The sequence below is a fragment of the Brienomyrus brachyistius genome, chromosome 25 (assembly GCF_023856365.1).
Source record: "Brienomyrus brachyistius isolate T26 chromosome 25, BBRACH_0.4, whole genome shotgun sequence".
NCBI classification, from domain to species: Eukaryota; Metazoa; Chordata; class Actinopteri; order Osteoglossiformes; family Mormyridae; genus Brienomyrus; species Brienomyrus brachyistius.
In genome coordinates, this window is record NC_064557.1 from 2,984,960 (window position 1) to 3,009,348 (window position 24,389).

The window sequence follows — 24,389 nt, forward strand, 5'->3', positions numbered from 1 at the left end:
TTTTCACCACTCATTTGCTATGTATTGTTATGCATCACCTTTGATATTTGACAACTTGAACTTCATCTTGCACTTGAACTCCCGAGTACTCATTAGGTACTTATATTTTACTGTATGGGTTCATGTTGGATCATTCCGAGATGCGAGGATTGGGTAATTTCTCACTGTACGTTGAAATGAGCTTTCACACATTGTCAGCCATTCCCGAAATGACAACCTGCGAAGCGAAAAGGCTGCGAACATTAGAAAATATTAACTCATCTATAATTGCCTTTGGGACTAAACGCCATGAAATACATTTCCATACTGTCATCTTCAGTGGCCATCAGCAGCCCAGCAGGGAGGCGAGCAGACTACACCTTCCGCATGCGCCGATGACTGTGCAGTATCAGTGCTTTTGCCAGGAAGACTCTACCTTCTGCTGAAATGGCGTTTTTCAGCCACGCAGCCTGTTTTTAAGTTCATGAGATGTGATTGCATGGGATTGGCATTCAATACGAGCGAGGAATGATTGGTAAATATGGCGGTAGGTGACGCCCCATGCTGGGTTATTCCATGCCTTGTGTCCTTGTGCCCTGTTGTCTCTGTGATTAGGAGCGGGGGGGTTGTGGTTAGGAAAATTCTAAGGGACCCTTAGTGAGAGGCACCCAAAAAAATATGGAGCATTATTGGATTGATATGGGTTAGGGGTCCAGTTTCACACCCCTGCTCATGACCATGCATAGGACAAGTAGGTATGAAAAATGAATGAATGAATGATAGGATTAGATGTGGAGCACTGGTGGATTATGGGTAAAAAAAATATCCGCAATTTCATTGGACAGAATACCATGTATGGCTTTGCTCTTGGGACAGGTCAATATGGCGTCTGCCGTACTGTACATGTACAAAGCATGTGAGTTAATGCGAGCACCTGAAACTGAGAATCATGCAAGTGTACTATGCCCACATTCAGCAAGAGGGCTAGTCAGCTGCATTCAGCATCTCTCTCTCGCTCTCTCTCTCTCTCTCTCTCACACACACACACACACACACATTCTCTCTCCTTCTCTCATTCGCTCTCATTGTCTCTCACTTTCTCCCTTTTGTGCTCTTTCATTTTCTCTACTTTCCTCCTCGTTCTCTCACCTCTTTCTCATCCTCGCTAATTCTTTCTCTCATTATCTCTATTGTTTTCTCTCCTCTTATTCTCTCTCTCGCTCTCATTCTCTCTCTCATTATGTCTCTCTCTTGTTCTTCCTTCCATTCTCATTCGTTCTCTCTCTCTCACCTCTTTCTCATTCTCTCTAATTCTTTCTCTCATTCTCTCTCGCATTCTCTCTATCTTGTTCTTCCTTCCGTTCTCTGTCATTCTCTCTCATTGTCTCTCCCCTTTCTCATTCTCTCTCTCATTCTCTCTCTCATTCCCTCTCTCTCTCACTCTCTCTCTCTCGCTAGTCGCAAGCCCCTCAATAAATATGCAGATGCATGGGCGGAGTAATTAAGAATCTCGGCAGAGTGGGACAGTAATACTCTAGCGCCTCTCCTGCCAGGCCAGCCATTAGGAGCAGAGTCCCTGTAATGAGGACGTGGAGGATCTCTCTGGTACCTCCTCATTAACCCAGCTGCATGCACCATTTTCTCAGACTGCCACTTCAATTAAACTAACCCCGCCTGTGGACCAGACATTTAATATTTCCCCGTGTGGCTGGCAAAATAAACCACAGTGCCATACTGCTTCATAGGACAGGAGCGGCAGGCAAATGGGCCCAGAGCCGGACAGAATGCCACAGCACCCCCACCATCCATCCTGGACGCTATGGGCACGAGGCACAGAACAACCCAGGATGGGGGGGGGGAGATGGGGGGGGCAGCCTATCACAGGGCACACTCACATATGCACGCACTCCTACGGGCAATTTAGTAACTCCTAACAACAATTAGCCTCAGCATGTCTGTGGAGGAAAACCCCACGGCGACATGGGGAGAAGATGCAAACTCCGCTCACACGTAACCCAGGAGGAGACTCGTACCCGGGTCCCAGAGGTGTGAGGCAACAGTGCTAACCACTGCACCACCATGCAGCCCCCACCCGCAGGAAAACAAATTAAAGAACCTGAAACTCCAGTCACTGCCCCACAACTGCGATCATTAATGGTGATATGATGATACCCCTACCCTAACCCACTGACCCCCTTAACAGGAGAAGCAGGTGAAAATGCAGCGTTGTAGTAGAGAGAGTTTGGTAGTGGGGGGCTGGGGGAGGGGGTGCGGTACACGCTCCCCTCATTTTGAGAGTATGCCCCTGTGAAGATAGATGGATGGATAATTTATTACAGTTTTTCTGCATTGCTAAAGTACATTTCCAGAAATCTTCTATCCTTTTCTCAAAACCCAACTTTCAAACACTCACAAAACCTTTGACTCTTCTTGCAATCTTCTCAGAACTAATTTATCTTTGCTCAAAACCAAACACTGCTTTCAGATCATGCATGGAGCCAGCCAGCACACACTGTATGCACTACTGAGCAGTCACTGCACACTGTAACAAAACTTGAGAAAACTGGCATGTAGAGAAACATGTTTGCTGTGGATGTGGTCATTTGCATGTGCAGCTGCAAAATTTAAAACCAAAAGACCATATATATATATATATATATATATATATATATATATATATTTATTTTTATTTTTTTTCTTTTGTTTAATTGCATGCTGTGTTCAGTGATGCAGAAATCTCTGGCACGACAATCCCACAAGATCTGAACCAAGTGCTTGAGACGATAACCCCCGAGCTCGTCATTTCACAGGCTATCGATCCTCCTCCTTTCCATCATTATGAATCGATTATTGCGGCGACTGGCCCGACAGCCGGCGCAAACGTGGTCCTCCTCCGCTGGCGAAACGCTGTTGAATTCGGAATCGGGGGGAGATAATTGAATTTCTCACCATGTCAGCAGTTTCATACAGCGAAATCATATTGTGTGTTCCCTCAATGACAATCTTTTGAGTTTCCAAGTGTGCCACTCGATTTTGGAGGGATCGTAACTGCAGTGTTCATAAGGGTACCCAAGGCCGTGCTGTGTATTTTTAGGCAAATTTTGTACCGAAAACCCACCTCAGATGTTCCTTAACAGTGGCACGCATAGATATCAAGTCTGTAAGTACTATCTCTTCTTAAATGACATAACCCTACTCATTTTCCTGTTAGCACTGAATATTATATCAGGTCACACACTTCATTGCCACAAGTACAGTAATCACATCGCAATACGATACATCTTCTCAACACAGAATGCTCTACAACAAGATATCTTTGCAGGAGACAGATGTCTCTCTCCCCACGACAGAGAATCTAAGTCCTCTAAAATAAAACTTCCTCCTGCAGTCAAAATGATTCAAGAGGGAAAATACATCTGCTGAAGTGAATGTCCAGTGAGAGAACAGCAGGGATTGTGCACTCTGCAGTACCTCAATGCGAAATATAATGCAGCTGTTAGCCCCACACACGTCACCTGGTATACAAACAGCTGTTAACCACACACACACAGACCCGTACTCATTGTGGGGACCGTCCATTAATGTCTAATGACATAACTCTAATCCCAACATGGCGATCGTAACCCCTACCCAGCAATAACCGTAATGATAAGTAACTAAAACAAAATATGTCTTTTGGCATTTTTAGTATTTTGATTGCGTACACATATTTTTATACAATAGAATTTATTTATGTGGAGATGGGAAAATGGTCCCCTCAAAGTAAAAATAACAGGTTCTTATCACTTTATGAAGACATTTGGTCCCCACAATGTAATCTCTACATACTCCCCCCATCCACACACACACACGCACAGCACCTGAAATACAAGCTGTTAATATCAATTTTTCAATAATTAAAACGATTTCACTTATTTTGCATGCAGAATTTGTGATCCTTTTCTGAAGAAAATGTGCATTTAATCCATCCATGACTGCTTGCCGAGTTGAGGGTCGGGGGGGGGGGGGGCCTGGAACCTATCCCAGGAATCACAGGGCGCTGGGAAAGGGACGCCCTGGACTGGATGCCAGGCCATCGCAGGGCTCACACTCGCACGCCGTGGGCGATTTAGACACACCAGTTCAGCAAACCGCTTGTTTACGGGCTGCGGGATGAAACCCAGGGAAAAATGGGGGAGAGCATACAAGCTGCATGCACAGAGGGCTAGGGGCGTGAATGAAGTGTGCCCCCCCCCCCGAGGGGGTGAGGTCATGGTGCTATGCAGTGGACCGCCACAGCCCCTCAAAAGAAGGGGTGGGGACCCTGATCCACGGAGAGCCGGAGTCAGTCAGTCGGTCGATTGAAAGGTCATTCTAAAAACCCACACCAACTTCGGCTCTCCATGGATCGGGGTCCCCACCTCTGTTCTAAATCACCTAATTAAAGTAACTTCATTGCGGGGACTGTCATATGTGTCAGGCGTGGATGTAGAGATCCACCGACTTCCAAGGAGATGTTTCTGAGCGTGACGGTATGAAGCAGGGTGAGCGGAGTGAGCAGCGGCACACACACACGCGGCAGATGGCCCCCCCCGTAGTGACCAGCAGCGAGGGCCACTGGCGAGGTGACGGGGCACCGGTGCTGAGTGACACTGACCTTCACGGTGACTCCCAGCGCCTCGCAAAGCCGCCCTTGCGAAAGCGCTGATGCATGTATTCAGATTAACTTAAGGGAATAAGGAACATTAAACGACAAGGGCCCTGATGTATGTCCGCGAGGAGATCGAATGAAGTCAGCAAAACGTGACATTGCACAATCAATCTCCGGCCCACAGGAAGTCACCGTGACAGAGGGAACAAGCCAATCACCCATTCAGGTTCATATCAGCCCAAACTCATATAGAATTATTTGTTGGTCTCGCGTCAATCAGCTGCCTAATAAAATACAAATGACACGCTGTCATAGGTTATCTTCTGTTTAACGGGAGTAAAATTAATGATAACAATTACTGGCAGCATCCATTTGACTTGCGGGGAAAGGCTTGGGGTGTGATTATATCTGGGGGTGTAATTTTCAATGCACTCTACTCAAGGTAGCTGGACTTATTTTTATGTTACTCCCTGCCCCCCGCTTACGATAAGATGACCTAGAAGTCCTCCAGCCAATCTTTTATTAGTCTGGTGATTTGTGTGCATCCTGCACCCCTCAGGCTGGTGGGTGGGGCGGCACGGTGGGTGTCCCTGTGGTTATTCAGTGTCTGTGAATATCACCTGCAATAGAATATTTAATACATGGACACCGTAACAGGTTTATAATGACATGTAAAGGCAAAGTGCATGTGTAATTCACAGCTAGATTTATACCAACCTACAACCTATTGACCATAATTCTAAGGGCAGATCATGATCAATGAAAACACTTTATTTCCTAAACAAATAAGCAATACTTAATTCCTGTGTACCACAGAATTACACGGAGTGAAACGTGCAAACTGATTGAGTTGCATTGGATTTCCCCTTTAAGGAACTCTTAAATCAGCCACCTGAAAGATATATAACACTTCATTGACTTCTGTGTCCAATAGCAGTTGTATGTTTATCTGTACACTACATATTTTATAAGATTTGCCTGGAGAGTGGAAAAAAAACAGCCAATTCAGTATGTAGAAGTCTGATGTGTCCTTCAAGAAGAGTGCATTCATACAAGCTATTTCACTTTGTTTTACTTTCCTCCATCCATCCATTTTCCAAACCGCTTATCCTACTGGGTCGCGGGGGGTCCGGAGCCTATCCCGGAAGCAATGGGCACGAGGCAGGGAACAACCCAGGATGGGGGGCCAGCCCATCGCAGGGCACACTCACACACCATTCACTCACACATGCACACCTACGGGCAATTTAGCAACTCCAATTAGCCTGAGCATGTCTTTGGACTGTGGGGGGAAATCGGAGTACCCGGAGGAAACCCCACGACGACATGGGGAGAACATGCAAACTCCACACACATGTGACCCAGGCGGAGACTCGAACCCGGGTCCCAGAGGTGTGAGGCAACAGTGCTAACCACTGCACCAACACAAACCATTTAAAATCCTCAGATATTAAGTACTGTACTATCAGAAACACATAAAGACAAATGCTACATTTATAGCAGCAGGTCCTGTATAATAAATGAACTCTGTTAAAAAAAAATGTAACAATCAATAAATCTTTACATTTTGGCTTTTAGCAACTTTGGTTGGCCGATTCCTAGTTTGATCTACTTACTGTATTAAAGCCCATATGGGTGAGCATACTGTCAACATTAATCATGCCCTACAAAGGAAGACATTAACAGACACATCGCAGAGGATTTACTGTATTTATCACAGAAAAGAGTCTAAGGGAAGACGAAAGTCAGAATGTCGCCCGACATTTCTGTTGGCCAGCGATAAACCAGAGCCCACGCTAAAGGCGTGTTAGCTGAGGAATTTAGAAAATCAGAGCACAAACAACGCCATAACAGAAACTCAACGAGCCAAAAAGAAAACCTTTAACTTAAACTTCTGAAATCCAAAACATAACCCTGAAACAGAAACCTGAAAAACACAGAAGGATTGGTCTCGGCACCTCACGCCTGGATCACGTTCAGGATACCCTCTAGGCCAGATGGAATATTTTCCAAAAGATTCATAATCTCATTCTGCCACTTCTGTTCTTCCTCCATTTTCCAAAAGGAAGTAAAAAAAAAAGTTCTCCCTTCTACCTGTCCAGCAGGGGGCACTATTGAGTCAACTGGGTTAAGCACCTCATTGCTTAAAGTGACAGACATACAAATCAATGAGCACCTAGATGACACATGCAATGTTTTCAATCATTATTCTACAGTGACCATGAAACAAAGTTAACGATGGTGTTTACAGTAACACATTCACTTCAATCATTTTGACAGGTAAAAAAAAAATACATACAATAACTCTTCCTGTCTTGATTGATTGCAATAAAAGTAATTCTTAGAAAATCACATGCCATTAATTGTAAGCTCAAATTTAAATATTGTTAAATATCATTACTTCACCTACGAAAGCTTGAGGTTGAAATTATACAATTTAGGCATATATAAGTTATTTTGTAGCATATCGTATATTGATTTTTCAACACAGCAGTCTAGGTTCAATTATGGACTGTCATTAGTCCTGGTTATTTTTACCGTTAATGCTCATCTAACGTGATGGAGAGGAGATTTACAACGTCCAGGAATGGACGCCGATCGCTGCTAGAAGAGAGAACTGGGTCTGCATGCTGATGGTGCACAGCTGGACAGACAGATGTTTAAGTCCAGGCCTGAATCCCGAGGTGGTCGTGTTTACTGAGGGTTCATCTCACTGGCAGATTCTTCTATGCTACAGTCTGCATACATGCCAGTCTGCTAAACTGCCAAGAAAAACTCCGGAAAGACATCCAGAATAAAAATGGACATTCTCAGATGCAAGTGGTATTTTCGAAAATGTTAACCGGACCGAAATAAAACTGGGTAAACGGACTGGAATTTATATTTAGAATAAAATTCGGAACCCTCTGAAGTTGCGGGGGATCGAATAGGGACAAAAGGCTGCAATGCGATGGATGACGCGCATAATTGTTCTGCATGTAATGAGCTACTGTAAGAAAGTTGCAGGCCCACATCAAAAATTAGGTGCTTTTTAGAACATGCCTGTAGTCGACCTGAGTACAGGCAGGCAGCCGTATAATTTTTATAATGTTATTGCGCACAGGGACAAGTCAGAAATAATACGCTATAAAGTTATGTGACATTTGCTCATTACATACTTTTGTGTAAATCATTCACAGAGTAACAAGGAGGAAAACATGCTGACAAGCAGCAACGCATATTAATAGTCACCCTCTTTTGTTTTCAGCTTTTTTTTATAGAATATCAGCTGGGACAGAGTGTATAATTTTACATATGAAACAGAAGCATCAGTCTGTGCCCTGACAAACTAGGACACGAGAGGTTTCACATGTCTGATCAAAGCTAAATTCACAAACAACCTTGTACAGCAACTTCTAGAACAAGGTTTACTATGCGGCTGATTATTGACGGAGCCGATTTATATAACAATGACTGAGCGACGCTCGCTAAAGCTGAACAACAAACGAACGGGCGAAAAAAATCAAGAAATTATTCACAGGCATAGGCTTGGAAACATCCCTAAATAAACGCACTGCTTTCCAGGAATTACACCATGGAGAGGACCTTTTGAAAGCAGAGCCTTTGGTTGTCGTGGTGAAGATGTGAGGATGAAAGAAATTGAATAAAAACAGAGGAAATGCGTAAAACAGGAGGAGAACGTCTTAGTGGGATGGAGCAGGGTGTAGAAGGAAGCGCTGCTCTGCTGGGACCTGTAAAAGAGACGTCTTAGAGCAGATCTCAGCTCCTAGGCTTCTTCCATACAAGGCCTGAGACAGCATCTGGATTAAACGCAAAGCCTGTAGCCAGCCGTCAGGCGAACCAGATCCCGGATCTCTCCACTGTGATGGAACCATAAACTGTTTTGCCGTTTTCTTCAGTTTACTTCGCTTTCCATGTTCATTTGATAAAAGGAAATAGCTTAATGAGAAACAATCAACATTCCACAATCGATATCTGTGAGATTATCAGGCCTTGCTTGATGCTTAATATCCTTAATCATTGCATATTTATAAATATACAGGCAGCACCCCAGTTAAGAACATACAGATAAGTCATACTTACGAACGGACTGCCATAAAGCCTATTACTGTATATAAAAAATTGAGTTGGATACAATGGTTCGTAATAACGGACGCATGCAGTAAGGCGCGGGAAAACATTGTGTGACTTAAGTGGTTCGTGGCTCGAAGTACAGTACAGTATGTAATAACTTTTATTGCTACTATGTAATTATTTTTATTACTGTCATGTACTGTTTTATTATTTTTCTGACTTACCTACAGACTTAGGAAATGAAACTCATAACCTTGTATGTATGTTATATAAGCTATAATGCTATATATTTCACACGGCAGATTTTTTTGACCTTGTCAGTTTTTTTCTCAACAAACTCAACAATTTAGTACATATGCAGGAGAGAAACGACATACGTATGAGAGAAATGCAAAGCGGAGAGATTTGCTGACTGTCGTCGCAGCTCGATTCGGAGGGCTGCCTAGCAATGGCCTCGCTCTCGGTGCCGTACTCAGAGGTTTGGATCCATCTGCACTGATTTTCCTTCTCAGGAGACATTATCTGGAGTCGGCGTCCGTTGTCATACCTTTACTCTATTTCACCAGAGTGACAGTTAGTAGGTACTTTGGGAAAATCCAACATCTCCGTGACGAGTTTTGGCCATTGGCATGTGGTCGGAGAAGGCCGTTTCTCTACTCTGACCAATACTCTACCGTGATCACTTTTCACACATTTTTAACGTATATGTATGGCACATGGTCACTAAAAAGTGTCACCTGTCATTTGAGAAACAAGATAGGGTCAGCAGATTCTTTCTTGTGCTTCCTAAAACCTCGGTTAGATCCCTGCAGGAGCTGGAGAGACCATAATTATGATAGATCACTTCTAATAGGCATCAGGGAATGGAGCGTGGGAGGACTTCCAGCAGCGAGGAATGGCCAGCCATCCTTGTAGCTGTGCTCAATGTTTAATTATGTTCTCAAATGAATTAATGCTTAGGTTTATTGACATTAAAGTCTATAGCTTGGTGTCGTGTGATACCGAGCTTCCATGACGGACCACAGCTAGCTTAGCATTTTCGCTCGTGTCCAATATGGCTGGTGCTGTTGATCATCGTGACGCTATCTCTCCATCCCTCCCACGTTTCGGAAATCAATAAATGTTTCGATGTTCTCTAATCTTGCGCAAATTGATGATGCAAGTCTGAAATTATGCCACTTGCACAAGTACGGATATAGATACTTCTGAATGTTTCTTTTCACGTATCCCATCATGCTCTCCTTCCTTTGGTTTAACGGCCTTGCTCAAGGGCCCAAAGGAGACGTGAATGGTTGGAAAGATAGGATGATTTCAAGGGCCTCTGACTGACAGGGGGTCTAATAAAAATAGATTTGTGTGGGGTGAGGGCCCAAAATGACATGCTTTCATGGAGCCCAAAATCTCTAGCAGCACCCCTGTAAAGAACAATTCCGGAAACGCAAGGTCACATTGTGACAGGTCACATTGATTATGTCACTGTTAACTTTGGCCTCCCAAGTGGATTATGGGAAATGAGGCAAAATGTTGAGGGTGCCAAAGTAATAATGAATATAGACCAGCGTCTCACTTTCCTGTTCTCAAAAGGAGAGGTAGGGAGTTGCAATGGCTTCTAAATTCCATAGCGATATGAGTAGCATAAGTATCATTGCTATTTAGAGTGTTCCATTTCCCACACAGATTCCCGCCTAAAATAAATGAGAATGCATACAATCTATACAGAAACGAGACAAAAATACACAGATAATATTGGACTTATGCACCCATGGAATCACACAGGAAAAATATGACTCAATAAAACTCTAATTTTCTTTTGGCTACAGATTTTCTATTCGACTTCGTCTTGGAAGATCAATACCCAAGGGAAGAACAAGTGAAACTATGCTGCGTAACACTGAGACCTTTTTTTATTAGAATTCATTTATAACAAATGGAATTTGTGTCAGCAAAGAACTGAATTTTCATACAGACTTCTTTCACCATCAATGGAACCTAAGTAAGAAAATAAAAAGCACTCCTTTCATTCTGAAAAAGACATTTACATATAATACTAATAAGAGGTAATTGATTCTTTTAACAAGCCATCTTTTTTTGTTGATTTTTTATTGTTTTTTTTGTACATTAATTTCCGGCCTGTGCATCCAGATGAGCTAAAGAGCAGGAGGACACAAAGTTTATTTTGTGACGACACTCCAAGCATGAACGGTAAAGCCATGTGCAAAGACGTCATGACAGGACTTTCGTGTGCTGGAGTATCTTGCCATCGGGATGGATGCTGTCTTGTCCACAAATTCTTTTTTTTTTTTTTTTTGTCTTTTTAAATATTTCATTTTCCACGTTATTTACAGACACATCAAGTGGGACTTTTCTTTAAAACTCCTTACAGATGGGTTCAAGTAACATAATTGGGTTTAGAATCAATAGGGCAGTGCATAGTACAAAGATATAGAAAGTGCGAGTTGTCCTATGGGGCCGTCAGCGATGCGTTTTCATGCATATCGAAAAGGCCGAGATGACGATGGAGGAGGAGGAGGAGCAGAGCCCCACCTCCTGAACGAAACAGACTATGAACAGAAATGGTTTCTACAGCGAGACGATGCTGGGCGTGAGCACCTCAATCGTCACACGTATGATGAGGAATGGAGACAAACAAGAAACAAACAAATAAAAAAATCTGCTTGACCAGATGGTTGGCGGAAAATGGTTTAGCTACTTGAAAATGACAAGGGAAAGAAAGCACCTGGAATGCACATCCAAAAATCCCCTAAATAAAACAAAATAAAACGCACAAGGATTTCGGAATGAAGGCTCAGTGCTACAGCGACGGACACGACTGGCGTTGGAGTGCATCTGATTGTCGGGCCTTCAAATGCCGAACTCGCCCCAGCGAACCGCTCTCCCGGCTTAGCGAAAATATACTTTTAACTATCCACGTCCAGCGTTCACTGCCGTTATGATTAAATATACGTTTCACTAAATGAATTTACAGTTCTGGCCCGTGGTTTGAGCAGCCAGGAAAGTGTATTTCACTTATCGGCACCGCGAATGTTAATTCCGCAGCTGTTTCCGCTTGACCTCGTATTATAGTGACTGACCCGACACTTAACGTCGTCGCACTGTATACGCCTGTAATGCTAGTAATTCATCTCATAACTGCGAACCGATCTTCAGGATGGTGCTGAATCACAACAAAAAAAATTTAATCTCAATATAACTGGGATTGAGGCTGACAGACCTACACGTTTCTTTGAAAGTCGTCCAACGCTCTAGAGCATCTCTACAGCTGGGTTCCGTGAACTTTACAGGGGCGTTTAAACCGATATGCTCAGCCAAAGGAAAGACAAAGGCCTACACAGGAATACCATAATAGACTTACTTGCATATATAATTTCAAATAACATATAAAAAAAGAATACTTTAGGTAAAATTAAATATACATATAATACATAAAAATGTAAAGGAATTTATAAAAACAGGCATTTAATATAAGGCACTCTAAATGTAAAATCAAAACATTAATTTGATACTGTTTACTATATTTGCACATTAGTAAGTGGTTTCTTTGTACTTGTCCTTATGACTTTGCAGGATGGTATCTAGACTGGCTGTTCGACAAGGCAAATGTGGTCCTCTGCACAAAACACAGACCGGTCGATGAGGCAAGAGCGCGTCAACGCACCCAAGCACCTTGCGACAGATACCGGGGGGCCAGTTTCTGTGTCCTTTCGGGAATGAGTGTAGAATGACTAACAAAATAACTACATTTATCCTATATATAATACACCTATTTATTGCACAGGAAAAGATACACTGTATCAGAATACGTTTTGTCCTACTGATGTGCATTCCAGTGAAAAATCTCTTAATTTCCCCCAAAAATACAGAAATCTCATTGTGGAAGCTATCAGAAAATATAAATAATATTTTTTTTTTCTCTCTTGATCTCTCCTGACATATAATTGTATATTTATATCGTCATTATATATATGCTAATATATTTATATTTATATATATATTTATATATATGGGGTCATAAACTGATTTGGCAAAATTTGTATATCGTCTCAATACGGAAGAACTAAGATAATCAGTAGCAGCAACTTCATACTTTGCTCATCCCTGTTGATTCCACGGAGCCCAAGTTAATCACATGGTTGTTATGGGCACTTGCATAAAAAAAAAATAAAAATTTAAAATAAAATGAAATAACAACCCCGTAACCAAGTTATTTGGTAGTGTACAAGAAGCACTGCATAAAAGTGTGCAATACGTAAACAGGAGCGCAACAAAATTACAATAATAATAATAATCATAGTAATGGGTAAAAGGAAAATTGCGACATTTCTCTGCTTGTGACACCTAAGAGTAGTTGTCAGTCCTAGAGATAAAAAAACACCTTATGTTTTCCAAGCAAATGTTGTGTTTAGTTTATCTTTATTAAATGATAATAACCTGATTAAAAAAAGAAATTAATTTTACACAGTTAAAAACAAAGCACTGGTCAGCTGTATGATAAAACACTAGAAAAAAAACTACATGATTGTTATTTGTTTTTAGCTTGTCTTTATATATTCCCAATTTCCAAATTGTTAGCAATAAACCATAAAACGGGATCTGTTGTGTTATTTTGCAGTGCCTGCTTTTATCACAAAAAACGGTGTCCTTCTGAAATCAAATATATATATATACCTCTATGTGCTTGGTGGTGGAGTTGTCATATTAGCTATACAACTGAGGGGTGACCTTCAGATTTGTGTTGACCATTCACACTGCACCAGGTGGTGTGTGTTGTTGATGCTCAAGTCACTGATGCGATTCCTATTGTCTTTCAGTTTTATTCCGACATGAATCCTCGAAGCAACTGAAAGAATGAAGAAAAAAAAAAATCTTCCGTGTCTTCTGCTGTTAAAAACCAGGGTGATTTATCAAACGAGTCGATTCTTGGTCCGCCTAGAACATTTTATTTCTTCTCGTTCATGTTTCACATCAGACGCTTAGCTTGGCATTAAGAAATATTTCTCAAAGCAAGTAGTTATGGCTCAGAAGAGGCTCTCCGTGTCTTGATGGGCCTGTCGTTTTTTTATTTTTTTTCCTCACTATGGGTGGAAATATTATGTTGCATAGTGATCAAAACTTCCAAGGTATTCCAGTCCAGCTCTGTAGCAAAACTGGTACTGATCCTGAAAGAGAACAGGCAGGAGATATATCATTTGAACAATATGTGATGTTCACACATCAGTTCAGGCTTGGATTCCCATTACACTGTCTTACAGAAATCGGCTTTCAGGTTCAGGTTCACTTTAATAGAGCGTTTAAGATGTACAGAATTTTGAGGCAGGGTTGTGCTCACATACCTAATTAGAAGCCTTGGTGAACGTGGTAAAATAATCCAATAATGTATGATGTAACAGTGTAGAAAGGGGTGTGGCCATAACATGTACTGGAGTTGTTATGTTTTATTTCTGTTTTGCATCTATTTAATGTTGAACCTGTACTTGTTCCACCCTGTTCTAATGATGTTTCCCTGCTTAATGCTGCGTGTGTTGCCTTTATTTGCCCATCCAATCAACAGGATTCTTACATTCAGTGTGATGTTCAAGTACCATTGAGATTAGTCCCCCGCGGCCGAGTTTACTACCTATTACAGTCTAAAGGTGAAGATAAGTCCTCTAAAATGGCGCGACATGCATGTCTATTGTAGGGGGACCAACCAATCCATGTCAAGGGGTGACAGTTCGAGCTAGGACAGGGTTCGTAAACTACCATTTTAATTTAAAACACTTTAGCACTGAGTTCTTGCTGTATGCTGATTGGTCAGTCTCCTATAATCACACATGTGTCACTAATGCTAATGTGAAACAGCTGGGTGAGTCTTTCAGTTTGAACTATTTAGTTGAGCACAGGAGCCTTTCAGTTTTAAAGTAGCTTGTAAAAGTTGAAGTAACTCATAGTGTCTCCCCTGACATAGATTAAGGGGTCACCCTAGTCTATTGGTAAACCAAAGCAGAGAGATTAAGTATAAAACAGAGAATCAAAGTTGGACCTCTTACAGTCACCCGAGGTAGAACCTGAAGTCCCCAAAACCCCAAAAAGTCAAACCACTCTAATAAAATTTTTAAAATACTAATAATAACACAATGGAAAGTAGAGAGTCTGTAATGAGCTCAGTGATTACTGTGGGGATTTTTGGATTTGCATTGTGGGCAAAAACAAAATGGGGGGTAAGTTACATTAGAACAGAAATTGATCACGATAGCGACGCTCATGATCGCAAGATCAGTTGATCCTTGTCTGGTTTTGGACTTAATTATGGTTTTAGCAGGATCAGCTGGGAGGGTCTGGGAGGGGCGCTGTGCATACAGTCCTCTTGGAGGGTTTTATATGGCTCTGATTTTGTTTGCCGTTGACGAATGAGGTATGTGCATTTTCCTGGGTTTAGCATCAGTTTAACATTCTTCGAATGGCCTTGATCCCAGTTTATGTCTCAAGTTGTATCACCAGGTCTTTTGTGGGTTGACACCTGCTAATCAGCTCCACCTTTTTCCCGAGCTCCACCCAATGACCCTTCACCCCAGAGCTCCACCCAATGACCCTTCACCCCAGAGCTCCACCCCATGACCCTTCACCCCAGAGCTCCACCCCATGACCCCAGAGCCCTGCCCACAGCACTGTTCGGCTTGCTTACCTCTGTCTGTACCATGGCTGGCCTTTGTGTCCTTAGCATTTTGACCGTTTGGAAGATGTCTACCACTCCTTCATATCTCATCCGCTCCAGAACAATGCTAAGGGTGATGAAGACACCGGTTCTCCCCACACCCGCGCTGTGGAATAGCGGAACGACAGTAATTAAGTTTTCACGCTGCTCAGTCAAAGGAAATCATTTTAACGGTGAAATTTTGCGGAAAGCAACATCTGAGGGCTAAAATATAACAGCTGAGTATTCCGAAGCTGGATAATTGGCTCATAGCACAATTACAGTCTTCGGTTAAGTTAACCAGCACAGAAGAAATCAATTTTATTTTCTACAATGAATGACAGATTATACATATAAATTTATCAGTCATCAACTATACAGCAACAGCCAGACACCCTTTCTGGAAAAAGAAAAAAAAACATGTAAAGCATAGGTCTAGGAGACGTGATCAACAGAGAACTGATGTTAGGACTGAGGTTTACCTGACCAGTCAGCCCAGTGCATCTCATCAATCTATAGCAGAGGCGGCCAATCGTATCCGCTAAGGGTCGGTGTGTGCGCAGGTTTCTGGGATAACCTTTAGGTCAGCTGTTCAAACCCAGGTGTGAGAACTCTTCAGCCAATCAGTCCTCTAATTAGTAATCTAATTAGGGAGTTGCAGCGAAAACCCGCATACATACCGGCCCTTTGCGGATAAGACTGCCCACCCCTGACCTATAGAATTGAATTCACCTTGAGGGTAGTATGTTAATATAATACTCCCTTTTAGCTAACTGGTACTTGCATTATTTCTGTTATTCTTTCATGCCCTCTGATGTTTAACTTCGATCCAAGCCCATGTAAGGCCTAGATGAGCAGCTGTAAGCAACGGATGGATTTTTGGTTAATCGATGCAGAGGGCAGCTGTTTGTAACGCTCATAAGTCCACAGATGGGATTCCGTCAGGGTAAATTAAAGGACAAAATGGTTAAACAGCACTATCTCTGAGAAAGCACACGCTTCCTTTTTAATGACTTGACACGTTAAACCTCGCGGCTTCTTCCTTACCTACAGTGCACCGAGATGGGTCCATCCTGACCAAACTGTTCTTTCGTTTTATGTACTTGACCGATGAAGTCGATGAACCCTTCTCCTGACTTTGGCACACCTTGTTCCGGCCAGTCCGTAAACTGAAATTGCCGTACTGTTCGTGACTGTCCATCCTGGAGTACAGATTTATAAAAAAAAGTACAGTGTCACCTGTCATATTTTTAAATAGAAAAAGGCATCTCTTGACGCGTTGTCTTCAACTGAGAACTGATAGCTAGAAAACGGCAATGAAATACCTGCTTTTCCAGTGTAATGCAATACAGATAAAACTGACTTGTCATATTGTGTTCAAAGAGCCATGTGTATTCAAAAATTCTGTCTGAAGGAAGGAAGAGCACTTTATCCATATGAAGCTGTTTATAAGGAGAGTCATTTGTCAGTCTATCAAAGAATGTTTATAGCGCGATCTGTGAAGTTGCAGTCAGTTGATGCTAGTGTTTGCCAAGGTAGCTTTGGGAGTATACATTACTAACATGATATGTGTATCCAAGATAAGGGAGCCAATCTCGCTGAGCTGTTTTGTAATATGCACTACAAAAGTCAAGCCCGCACTATTTATCATCATAAGCCTGTGATAAAAGACAAGCTTGCAGAGCTTAGAACTTGGTGCATTTGATCCCCAGTCAACCCCCTCAGCCATCAAAAACACCATATCAACATTTCCAGCATGCAGCAGCTGCCAGTTACGTTTGCTGATGGGGAAGGGGAATATGTTGGGGAGCCGTCAACCCGCTAGAAAATCAGAACATTTTAAGATGATTAAGGACCTTTGTCGGGCCGTCTAAAGTACAGATACGTGAAAGTCACACGTATCTACAGCCAATTCTCTACCTCGGTCTACATTTTCATTCTCTGCAATTTCATCATTATGCCAAACTGTTGACAAAATGTGCAGCTATGTGTACAATGTGTACAATGTATTGGGTGGAACGTTACCTCAATGGATTATAGCCGATATTAAAATTACAACAGAGTGCTACTCAAGCACGGTGCCCCGACAAACAGCATCAGAGGAGCCTCACAGTAGATGATGTTCTAAGTTAAGCCCCACCCCAACGGTCCGCAGCAAATGACCTCACATGAGCTAAAACCGACCCAAAGAAGGGTGGCACAGGCACAACTGCAGTCACGCCTCATGATGATTTTACGTACTCTGGCGTCTGTCACTTTGAACTCCCTTAGAATGTACTGGGGCATATTGTACTCTGCCATGGGGTCCACCACGAAGTACTGGTACCGAGCGGACCTCTCCGCTGGCCAGTATTGGTGGCATTTTTCCTGTAAGAGCAAGAAAGGGCATTATCAGCTAAGCTTTAAGCCATTTGACTAACATTAGTCTCCCAAGTGTCATGCATGAAAATAGCATTTAGAATAATATACTATATGTGCACATAATATGCATGTGTTGCAATTCTGCTTTCGTTGTTGCCAAGCACACCAAGCGCTAGAACCCCAAAAAGAGCCTACATTGTGTTTCGGCCAAAATGACCCACCCTCCCCATCTCGCGCAGCTTTGTAAGCATGACCACAATGGTGGAGTTGTGTTCCCAGAGCATCCTCCAGAAGTCCTCCGTGGTCTCTGCTAGGGGCCCTTGAGTGGCAATATAGGCCTTCTGTTGCCTGCAAAGAGACCAACGCATAGCAAATAATGACAGTGTTCCGACATCGGAATCCCTGCGTTCAGCCAACTGCAAGGACGGGTCTTGCCAAGATGATTTAATTCAGTCCCCGCTGTAAAAAATGAGTCTATCAAAGCCAGCATATTTAAGCCATTAATGCCACATTAATCAAAGCACTGAATGACTCCAACAAAGCAAATGAACACTCTCATATCTACAAGCTATTCACTGCAAGAGCACCATGAGCTGCTGGGCACATTTCTGAAGATACTGTCATGCGACTTGACAGCTCGGCATCAAAGTCTGCAAACGCATGAACGAATGACTTCATGTTTTTGGCAGTAAATTATTATTATTTATCTTTGGAACAGCACGATAATTCAAAGAAAACTCAGTCTACCTAAGTGGAAACCCCCAGCACAACAAACCTACTCAACAGATGGCGAGGGGAAGGTTTATTTAGTAAAACGCTGGGTATGTCATCAGTTTTTTCCTGACAGTCGCATTTTGCAGCGTGTAAGCAACTATGAAGGGGAGAATAAACGGAGTTAGCCTGACAGAGTTATTTCAGCCGGTCCTAATTAAGTAGTTCTCGCACGTCGCAGTACTTTACTGAAGCCGGAACGTCTCATTTAACGATCTAACTGCTTTGCTGTTATTAATCAGGGAAACTTTAGTCCCGTGAATCTGCCCGCGAGCCTCATGCCTTCCGCACCAAAACAAAAGATGCGGCGCCGACTTACCTGTAGCCGTCGATGAAGCTCGCGTTGATGTAATCCGAACCTTCCACTCCCCGGATGGGCTGCAGGCAGACTCTCGTCGACTCGTAGGGCATGATATTTACAAGGCGGTTTTTGAACTTGTTGCAGGGGAGGTTGGCGCTGATGAACCGGGACGTGTGGGCCTTAGTGTTCGCTAAACGCTGCGGAGGGAACACAGCGGCACCCCCGTTAAGTGTCAGCCACCTGCAGCGTGCCCCCATCTTTTTAACATAGGAACTACCCCTGTATCCCATCCCGGCAGATAAACACCTGTGCAGAACAGCCGTGAAGCGATGTCCTGGCAGACACCCACAAAATAGATAGCAAAACTATATGTATGTATATCTGTATGTGTGTGTGTATCGCACTATGAGTGCTAGTCATCAAGAAAAAAAATCGAGTAACTGAAAGATTACTGCTAACAGATTAGCAGATAAATGTAATACAGATTAGCAGTTGTAAATGTATTTCATTTATTTGGACGGTATATTCAGAATCATACCTGAGTGGGAGTGAGATAGGAAAAGGGGCGTGGCCTGACTGATCATTTGCATATAAAAAGTGAACAGGCGTCTGCAGAAATGCAGCAGCCTGTCAGACGTGAAAGCATGCTGTCGCTGCTTGGGTGCAGGCGTGGTTTTTCGTTTTTTCTCCGCGGTACACTGGAAACCTGGACGACTACCCGTTCCCTTTTCCATGTGATCGGATCAGAAAGGGAAGTGGCTATTACGTTAACTGCTTGCCATGGTTCAGAATACATACGTACGAGAGACTTTTTCTCGCGATTTCTTTTTGAGGGTTTTTGACATAATTTCATGTTAAATTAATAGTGTTTATAAGGTCCTCCTGATTTGCTGCTAGAGAGCATTTTAAAAACCTAAAGTGTTGCTAAAGTCTTTATGTACCAAAGAAATCAGTCAGGGTACAACATAGTTTCCCTTTAATGTGTAAATCACCAACCTAAGGTCATGCTTGAGGAAGAAAATGCTAAAAGCCTTTGAGAAAAGTGTATGATTGTCCTCAATTTTCCGACGAATGCTAAATCAAACTCCACCCTGATTGCCATGGCTCTATTGCATTTTCTAGCCTGATACAGAAATCGTATTTGTGTATTTTTTTGTATATTTTTCAGATGATTTCGTTTGTGGTGATTTGCTGTGTCTGTGTGGGAGAGATGTGAACGCTGAGTTAACACCTACCTTGAATTCGAGCTCCATCCCGGTGACATTCTCTCCTGACTCTATCTGCGTCAGCTTCTGTATGTATGCGTACAGGTTTCTGGCCGGCACCTCTGTGTTGCCGCAGGTTACCGCTTCCAGGAGGGCGTCGTGGATGAAGACGTACTGGTCCTCCGTCTGGACCATGTAGTTCCTCTGGGCTCTCATGAGAGTCACGTGGCCGTAGATGTCCACGGTCTTCTCGTGCTTTATTCTCTCCAGCATGGCGTCGATGACGATGAAGCAGCCAGTCCGACCCACGCCGGCGCTATGAGGCAGAACATTAGGCTCCACGTTAATTACTGACCCGAAATGTGCCGCCCTCCAGCAGAACTCCTTGTTAACCATCAACGTGGTGATAAGAAATCAGGCCCCCAATATAGAACCTTTTGACAAACAGATACGTCATTATTATTAATTTGCTTATAATGGTGAGCAGGGCCGGACCCCCCCTTATTGGCCACATAGGCGATCGCCTAGGGCACCATTTCCTAGAGGGGGTGAATGAAAAAAATCTGAAGAAATAGCCCTGGTTGCATTCGGTGACATTTCAATTATTTCCCAAAGTTTTAATATTTTAGTACATTTCTTGTGAAACAGTTTGCAGCCAGACACCCTGCGCTATTCAAATGTTTTTAATATAAAGGAATGGACAAAATTAGTTTCCTGCTCTGCCAGTGTGTGTGTGTGTGTGTGTATGTGGGGTGGGGGTTAGGAGAATCTCATTTAGGGTGTCAAAACACTCAGAGCTGGCCCTAATGATGACTTTCATGGTTAAAACATTTCCATTGAAACTAATCTAAAAAAACAAAATCCCATTCCATGAAACTCCATAACAGTCGGTCCATGTTTTTGCTCCCGCTGGATTCCCTGCCAGACAGTCCACACTTTTGCTCCACCCTAGCTCCCTACCTGGAGCTGGTAGCGAACAAAAATATGGACTGGGAAAACACTGCAGTACAAGGCTGAGGTCAGCCTGAGGTTCATCCCAGGAAGCAAAGGGCAGATGATACCCTGGACAGAACGCTAGTGTATTGCAGGAGACACACATCGAGGATAATTCAGAGATGCTAATTCATCTAACGGCATGCTTTTGGACTGTGGGAGGAAACCCACATGAGCATGGGTAGAACCTGCCAACAGACACATCATCAAGCTGACATCCACTGCCCACATAAAGCCGAGCTAACGGTCCTCCACAGGAGATGTCCCTGGGACAGAGTGAGGAGAACATGCTGTCGATGATGTGCACTGCCCACTTGAGGCCGAGGTGCTGCACTCAACAGGACATGTAGCCGGTATTGAGTGAGGAGAATATGCAGCTGCTCATATTCACTGCCCACATAAAGCCCGGCGCGATACTGCGTGAGTGAGTGAGTAGAACACGCTTCTCTGATCTCGGCAGAGTGCCGCTGAAGGTTTAACCTTGAGCATGATGTGAAGTGAAGGGTCTTAGCTTCCCCGCTCAAGGGCCCCCACAGAGGCCCAGGTCACGTGGCCTCCCGCGAGGTCCCGGAAGCTCCATATGCAGACGTCTTCAACACGCCCATCCATATACTGCACTGCAAAATTTATCAGAGCAGCTAATACCAATTAGCCCCCTTAACCAAACATGCCTCACCGACGCCACACTGTCGCTCCAGTGACGTCAACGACCTTTTTTGTCATTTGTGATATTTCAGACGTTTATAGGTGAGTTGAGCACAGACAATTTTACGGTTTATATAATTAACCGCGGCTGTGGTTTTTCGTTAGTTGTTGTTGTCCCTTAACAGGACTGTCCTGTTTTCTGGAAAGCCCTAGCGACTTCCTGACATAAATACTGCTGAAAGGATTTGGTCTGCTCGTATTTTTTTTCCAAGCTTGAGATGTATCCACTACTTTCCCTAGGCTGGGGCTACGGGCTTGAATGAGGGCGATTCATTTCATTGGGTCGGCTTTTATTTTGCCTTATGAATCGCATGACTGTCCCGCGATGCGACGGACAAATGTGGTATTTAAATGAGGATGCAGACACAGGTCGCTCTCTGCCCACTGGCATTAAGCGACCAGTTTTACGTGCTGTGTTTTTTAATCTTATTAATATGCTATAATAAGCTAAGGCAGAAAACTGCCAGGCTGTAAGAGGACCTACTTGGACGTTGACTGTCTTCTTAATGTGTCTTACTCTTAGCAAAAAAAACACAAAATACACATCGTCATCTCAGCGCTTCGGCTGTGTCAGATCAGCCCGAAATACCAGAGTCCCATTAAGTATTAACAAGCGTTAAATGACCATTGAAGATGGTCCCGCATTCCACGATTTGCACCTCCAAGGCTTCGTTGCTAAATGTTAGCATAACCTAACCTCGTCAGATTGTGTAGCGGGAACGAAAAACAGCAAATATTTCCCTTGATAAGTAACATTAAAAGTTGGAGCTGGTCACAGACGGAGAAGCTGACTGGAGGAGAGTCCAAACATAACTCTCAGATCTTTGATGCTACAGGGCTTTGCAGTATTGAACTTGGCTGGCTAACACTTTAACGATAATTTTTTCGAAGCCCTCACATAACCCTCACAGAAGTAACAGACACAACGTTATTTCCCCCTTACTAATCTTTGTGATTTCGTCTATAGATGACCCGCAAAAGGAGTTAATTTCCAAGAAACTGGCTGAAAAATAGCTTCTAAAATTAGCTTTTGCTTTTATGTCAGCTTGAAAAGCAGAATGCTTGCGCGTCCGCGCTTCGCATCTGATATTTCAATCGCATTAATCATGCCAGGACCATATGAAAGGCATTCCTCAATGGCGGGCCCGTGTGAAGAGCGAGAAATTATGGCTTTGATGAAACGGACGCCGTAGACGCCAGGTATCTGATGTCACTTCACTGAGTCTGGCGACGAAAACCTTGCAGCTTATCGTCAATTTCCATCACTCCTTCAACTGACTTCTTCCCGGGCCCTGGATGCCAACGGAAAAGCCGTGTCAACATAATCCACCTCACACAGACGGGGGGGTGGGGGGTGGGAAGGGAATCAGAGAGTCCTGCCGAGACCCCCTAGCTGCCCGTCTGTAGCGGCGTTGTAGTGCACGGTCTCGCAAAGGAGCACCGCCCTGCAGATGGTCTGGATCCCATTCCTGCAAAGTCATTCTCTTGGGCAGGGAACAGGCAGCTGGGCAGTCAGAGGTGAATCGACGGCCTCCAGTGATGCAGGCTCAACTCCAAGCGCTTAATCCCCTGTCCCTCTGCATTTCCACACACCAGTGCCCAATCCCATGCTCACTTTTGGGGCCCCGTCCACATTATTACATAACAAATCCACACTCCTTTTATCTTTGATTATGTAATATTTCTCTCCCGTGTTCCTTAGCTTCAGAGGTCATCATTTTTAATTTATATTCTTAAACTTGCTTGCCAAGTTCTTTCTGTATTGCATGTGCTTTAAATCTAAATCTAAGTCATTACACCGGTAAGAGTCACTTTTTCACTGCCCGACAGTCAAAGTAAACAGTCATTTCTCATTATCTCTCAAGCACATGTGAATTTTTTTAAAACAGAGAGCTCAGAATGAATTTTGTAATTTTTGGACTTGAACGTTCATGTTTGGAATTAAATAAGCAGTGATTTTTCCAAAGTAAGGTTGGAAAATAAAAGACCATAGATCACATCTTATAAGACGGTAAAGAAATGGAATAGTTTTGTGGTTTGCTTGATTTGAAGCTCACCCGATCTCATAACTCGTACAGGAACAGTCACCTTGGAGCTACATGAACATACTTATAACTTATTAAAAAGTAAGCTGTCGTGAAACACCAAGTACATTGTGCCTTGCTGTCATTAAATCACTCTGAGTAGCTCACTATTTTATCACAACCGGGCAGCTTCGACTCTTTAAGGAACTATGGATATCGTCATTCAGGGTCGGAAAAAACACAGTAAAATGGTCGGTGAGTCTTCGGGGATGAGGTTTTACCAGCGCTCGGGAAATTCACAGACCGTTCTGCCCTCCGGGATGGTGAACGGAGACAAGTATGAATTATTCTATTTTGTTTCTCCTGGTTTTCACTTGAAGCCCTGCATGCAAGATGGATCAGGCAGCCACGAGAGCGGCTGACTTGTTGTAAATATCGCCGTGCCTCTCTGGCTTACCTGGGTTAACGGTCTTTTTTGCAATGGATGTGGTTTTATTGTGCAGGATTTTGCAGAATTGTTCATGCAACGTTCCTGTCAGTCTATGCTGCAGAAATCAGTGGAAATACGCAGTCATGCTGAAATTTAACATCTCCCTGTCGCTGTGTCTGTCTACCTGGCTGTCAGCAATGACAGACAGATATACAGGCAGGCAGG

At 43.2% G+C, this 24,389-nt stretch overlaps 1 protein-coding gene across 19 annotated transcripts in view; it reads right to left on the reverse strand.

Moving 5' to 3' along the window:
• Nucleotides 1–10,968: 10,968 nt before the first annotated feature.
• Nucleotides 10,969–24,389, reverse strand: part of LOC125720343 (receptor-type tyrosine-protein phosphatase delta-like) — a 274,785-nt gene continuing 261,364 nt past the window's right edge. For all 19 annotated transcript variants that reach the window (XM_048995623.1, XM_048995619.1, XM_048995620.1 and 16 more), the window contains 7 exons: nucleotides 20,043–20,328; nucleotides 18,826–19,004; nucleotides 17,957–18,083; nucleotides 17,616–17,741; nucleotides 16,422–16,576; nucleotides 15,366–15,501; nucleotides 10,969–13,860 (listed from right to left, as the gene is read on the reverse strand). In XM_048995623.1, coding sequence (XP_048851580.1) covers nucleotides 13,792–13,860; nucleotides 15,366–15,501; nucleotides 16,422–16,576; nucleotides 17,616–17,741; nucleotides 17,957–18,083; nucleotides 18,826–19,004; nucleotides 20,043–20,328 — 1,078 coding nt within the window. In that variant the 3' untranslated portion in view covers nucleotides 10,969–13,791. The remainder of the gene's footprint in view (nucleotides 13,861–15,365; nucleotides 15,502–16,421; nucleotides 16,577–17,615; nucleotides 17,742–17,956; nucleotides 18,084–18,825; nucleotides 19,005–20,042; nucleotides 20,329–24,389) is intronic.